The sequence below is a fragment of the Hakea prostrata genome, chromosome 8 (assembly GCF_041222555.1).
Source record: "Hakea prostrata isolate BN-2017 chromosome 8, UWA_Hpros_2, whole genome shotgun sequence".
In the NCBI taxonomy this organism is placed as follows: domain Eukaryota; kingdom Viridiplantae; phylum Streptophyta; class Magnoliopsida; order Proteales; family Proteaceae; genus Hakea; species Hakea prostrata.
In genome coordinates, this window is record NC_142607.1 from 35,342,285 (window position 1) to 35,347,916 (window position 5,632).

At 41.9% G+C, this 5,632-nt stretch overlaps 1 protein-coding gene across 1 annotated transcript; it reads right to left on the bottom strand.

Moving 5' to 3' along the window:
• Window positions 1–502: 502 nt before the first annotated feature.
• On the bottom strand, window positions 503–1,282 carry LOC149007669 (uncharacterized). The gene has a single exon (XM_089167130.1). The coding sequence runs from the start codon at window positions 1,280–1,282 to the stop codon at window positions 503–505; it is 780 nt and encodes a 259-aa protein (XP_089023256.1).
• Window positions 1,283–5,632: the final 4,350 nt, after the last annotated feature.

Sequence of the window (5,632 nt, forward strand, 5' to 3'; positions counted from 1 at the left end):
AACTTCTGAGCCTCTGTTCGGATTGCCTCATGCTTTTCCAAAGAAAAATTTCTTCTTTTTTGTATTATTGGAATTGCATGCGGGTCAATATTCAACTTTGTGCTCAAACTCTTTGTTCTGTCGATTCCGGGCATATCTTCGGCGGACCATGCAAAGACATCAGTATTTTTCTGTAGAAAGCTGGTTAGACTATTTTTAAATTCTTCTTCTTGTTCTGCTCCAATCATAGTTCCTTGATCTTCCCTTGAATTCAGCATAATCTTTTCCAATTTTTCTACCGGTTCAGCTCTTTGCATGTTTTCTTCATCACGATCATCTCTGACTTCAACCGCCATGGTAGAGCTTGTTTTTACCCTCTTTCTCATGTAATTGGCGTAGCTCTGCCTGCTCCCCTTTTGGTCGGCGGAACATTCTCCTATTCCCTTTTTTGTTGGGAATTTCATCTTCATGTGTAAGGATGATACTACCGCCTCCAGGGCACAAAGGGTTGGTCGTCCTAAGATCATATTATAAGTCGGCTGGATCTCGGACGACCATAAAATTTGTTTGGACGACCCCTGTCTGCGGGGTGTTCACCAATACGAAGATCCAATCTGATAGTGCCCTCTGCTCGGGTTGAGGTTCCTGTGAAACCGTACAAGTGCGTCCCACAAGGGATCAACATTTTCTCATCTAGCTGTAATTTTTGGAAAGCTTCTAATGACAAGATATCTGCTGACGACCCAGTATCTACTAGGACTCTATGGATCTCTGTTCCGGCCAGAGTGACTTTGATGACAAGGGCATCGTCGTGGGGAGTATTTACCCCCTGCTTATCTTTGGTTGAGAAGGTGATTGGTTCTGAAGTGATCTTCTCACCTGGTTTTTCAAGCTCGGCATTCCCCACATATCGTGCTTTTCTTTTGGCTTGCCTACTAGACTCCTCAGTTGGACCTCCAAATACAGTAAATATTGGTGGTCGTTTTTGATTATCTCCTCCTTCTCGTGGTCGGGACTTGTTTTGGCGTCCTTCTCTGCTCGGAGATCTATGCCTCTTCCTACCCCCTTCTATTTGCTTTTGATCAGGCTGGGTAGGTTTGAGGTATTTTACGAGTCGTCCTTGATCGATGATTCTGTCAATTTCTTCTTTTAGTTGTCGACAGTCATCTGTCCAGTGTCCATGATCTTTGTGGAAGTCGCAATATTTGCTTTTGTCCCGATTTCCTGGTCGAGAATGTAACTTTTCGGGTTGTTGGAGGATTCCTCGATCTTTAATCTGCATCAGGATTTCCGATCTCCTCATGGTCGGTAACCTTTCTGTTCGGGTCGACCATCCCTGGTCGGGTTTATGGTCGATCTTCTGACAGGTTGGTACTTTTCTTTATATGTTCGTGCCTCCATGTTCGGATGCTCCTTCTTTCGAGATTCAATTGTTTCTGATATCTCAGCTTGCTTGTGACATCGCTCACGGAGATCGTTATATGTTTCTGGCATGTCATTCAAAAGTCTTTCAAGTAAGCCTTCATGGGTGAGCCCTTGGTACAAGGCGTGAAAGGCTATCTTTTCATCCAGATTCTCAATCTGCATGGTCAGTTTATTGAATCTCTCAAGGAAATCTCTAATGGACTCCGTTCGCCCCTGTTTTACGGCAAACAGGGTATCTTCTCTCTTTTTGGTTTCTACTCCGCTTTGGAAACGCAATAAGAAAGTCCGACCTAGATGTTCGAAACTTTTTATTGTGCCTCGAGGCAGAGCTTGGTACCAATCTAAAGCAGCTCCGGTCAATGATGCTTTGGGAAACTACGGCACATGGCTGCTTCATTATGTCTTTGAGTAGACATGACGGACTTATAATGGGTGATGTGGTGCTTAGGACACTTCGATCCATCGTATGCCTTGAAGGTCGGACATTTGAAGCCTTTTGGCATCTCCGCCTCCGAGACGCTTTTGATGAAAGGGTCCTCCTTTAAGACGGCGTATAGCTCTTCCTTGCCGAGTTTTAACGCCTTTTTGTTGTTTCGTCAATGTCGGCAATTTTCTTATTCATCTCGTCATCACGCTTCTTTGAACCATTATGATCTTTTTTGTCCTTTGAGGCCTTTGCTGGATCTGTACTGCTTCCTCGATCTTCATCGTTGTTGACTGGAGGATTATCCTCCCTCGATGCTCGAGATTTCACCAGCTCTTTTTGAGATTGTTGAGGGATCCGGTCGATCACCGTGGTGGTCGGTCACGCCTTGCTCCCCTCGAGACTTTTTGTTTTTTTTCGAGAATCGCCTCTGGAGCAACTATGTGTTGTATGGCCATCCTGATCAACTCGCCTAAGGATGAGATTTCTTTTCTCATCTCAACTTGTTCCTTTTGAACTTCGATAATTTGATGTGTTGTCGCATATGGATTTGCTGGTGTGTCTGGGAGAATTGGAGAATCTTGCTGAATCTGGAGTTCGGGAATTTTTTCCATCCCACCCTGGTCGACCTCCTTTTCTCCACCAGACAACTCTTCGATTACCAAACCTGATCTCGTCTTCATAATAGCCTTTTGATCAAGTTCCCACAGACGGCGCCAATTGTTGCTGCACAATCCTGTTCGTCCCTTCAGCCGGTTAAACACCGCATGATGAGCTCGACCGTGGAGGTCGAGTTTTCAACTCCGACGATCTAGTTAGAAATCCGACTAAGGAAGGCAAGAAAGTAATGAACAATAATAATACGAATAGTGATAATTCTATTCAGCGTACCTTTCTCTTGTGCTCCTTTACCTTTTTATAGATTTTCCACGTACGAGTTCGAGTGAGACTCAAACCCTAGTTTGGTTGTAATCTGATTCTTAGTCATTGTGTCCTACTCAAATACGAGTAGTTGAGTCGTAACTGAATACTATAACTTTGGCTAGAATCTTATTCGGATTCACTTTTTTATTTGGTTTTTTTATTTATTTGGGGGGTTTTTTTTTTGGGGGGGGGTGGGGGGGGGTGGTTGGGGGGGGGGCCAACCGGGAGGGGGGGGGGGGGGGGGGGGGGGGGGGGGGGGGGGGACGGGGGGGGGGGGGGGGGGGGGGGGGGGGGGGGGGGGGGAGGGGGGGGGGTGTGGGGGGTTTTGTTTTTTTTTTATCTTTTTTTTTTTTTTTTTTTTTGTGGTGGGGGGGGGGACACAATTTTTTTTTTGGGTGTTTTTGGGAAGAGGGGGGGGCACCTCAATTCTTCACTGATTTTGATTGAATTTTGGACAGCATGACCATTCTATTGTAGTTTCTTTTCTAATTAATGTTTAACATGTTTGATCTTAGCCTTTACTGTTGTTCTAATGTATTTCATCTATTCGAATCAATTCCCCTTTCTTTCTAGCCATTTTAGTCTTCTATGTTGACCATTGATATAAGCATTCTAGTAAGTTTCTATTTTTGATTCCTCTCATTCTAGAATTAATATTCTTTTGACTTTCTATTTAGTTATTCTTGCCTCTGATATGTTCTTGATATTCCATTAGAGTGAAGCCTTGTTCTCTCTAATTCTTCCCTTGAATCCATGGTGAGTTTGCTATGAGAACCATGTTGTTTCCAATTTAGAAACTCATGTTCCCAATATATAAAGTACTGATTTTTGGACCATGGATGATGTCCAATTCATGCTAGATAGTCTTAGTATGTTTGTGTGAAGTTCCCTCTCGAATCTCGGATCAATCGGACTTCAAACGAAGAAGTTATGACCAAAACAATGCATTTATGTACCTTGTAGTCTCCATTGGTCGACTAATTGGTCGATTGGGGCCAGTAGACCAATCAATCGACTAATGAGATTTGTTTTGTTGATTAGGTATTTGCTTGCTCTATTTAAGTCTAATCTCGAGTCTACTTCGTATTTTCTACCTCCTAAGCCTCTGGAACGAGCCAAAGCTCCATTTCAACTATTTCTTTTGCATCCAAGGTTGGATTCTTGCAAGGACTCTTGCGTTTCTTCTCTTCTTGCATCGAAAGGTATGTTACGCTCTCTTCTTCTTCTCCATCTCTGATTTTCTTTCCTTTTTGGGCTGAGACAGTCGAGAAGATGCTGCATTCTCTATTGCAAGCATCCCTTTACTCGTCTCTCATGATTTCCTAAGGATTAATGGCTAATGCAATGATCTTAATCATGATCATTGCAAGCTTTTGAAGGAATCATGATCTTGTCTTCGTTCATCTTTTGATTCAAATTATGATCTTCTTAGATCTGTTTTATTGATCATATTAGTAGTCAATCGCTGTGTTTTCTTTACAAGAGTTGTAACCTATCAATCTCTAGTTCTTTCTTCTTGATCATACCATGCTTTCTTCGAAAACCATGATTGATACATTTATGGTAAGTTTTTTTTTTCCTTATTTGTGTCTTTAGATTTTTTTATCAATGATAGTGTTAGGTTTGTTCCTTAGCACTAGAATACTATCATGATAATTCCTTTCTTGTATGGTGGCGATTCGAATCACAAAATTCAGATTAGAAATCCCTATTTTTGTCTTCACCTGAAACTGTTGGTAGACTGATTGGTCGACTAGGACCAATCAATCGACCAATGAGGACAACAATCTCATATTTGGTCTGTTTTGGATGATTTGATCTCTTACCTTCTAGGTTTCTTTCCTAATATGATATATATACTTGTTTAGGACCTTCTTGCCAAGTTTGGGAAGATTCTCCTTGATTCTTGGGATTCCCTTCAAGTTATATAAGGTAAGGATAATTATTTCTTTAATTTCATAGGTTGCATGATTTAGTTTCCATATTTGAATCTTTTTTATTTATTTCCATAAATAGATTCTTATATTGATGTACTACTGATGCTACTACTCTAATCATAGTAGCATTACTTGTTTACATTATTTAGTTTATGTATGACTTTACTTGCCAATTATATATGAGTTGGATCATGTTCTTGATTACTTTCCATATGGGGAGTTACTATGCTTGTGATATGATTGATTGATGATTGTGACTGTTTAGGTATGGTTTGGAAAGGAGAGGTGTCCTTTTGACACTTCTGTCCTTGGACATCAACGTGAATATTATGGGATGTTTCCGGAGATGCCCTTTGACACCTTCCTGAACTATTGATTTTCATACCTAGGGTTGTCTAGCAGTGTTTAGCTAGGATGTCCCCGTTGTATCAGACCCTAGTCGGAAGGGTATTGAGACCAAACGACCCGTGGTAGCAATGGGGATTCATGGGCGCTCAAGACCGGTAACCAACCCGTGAGAGGACATGAGAGCTTCCCGTTTACCATATGTAGATGACCAATAGGGTTGATGAGTCCGTAGTCAGGGACTATGAGGACTCTAGTGTGAAGGATACCGGAAAGGATCGCCAGGGGCAAGGAATGGACGTATCTAGAACTGAGTTGATATAACTAAGTAGAAGACGTGCATTTAGCTAGGCTTTACCTTGACATGCGCCAATACTTAGACCAATGGTGATGTGAAAGAGAGGTGACATAAACCCCAACCATGGAATGTCCCGAGGGATGTCGGACCCACTACCAAACGGCGTTGTGTGATGAGATCTTCCCAAAGAAGTATGATGCTATGACTTAAAGCATGTCTGCCAATAGAGACCAACATACCTAGAGTTAGATTCATACATTCATTGTTTGTCTCATACCATATTGCATTCATGTTTTGCTT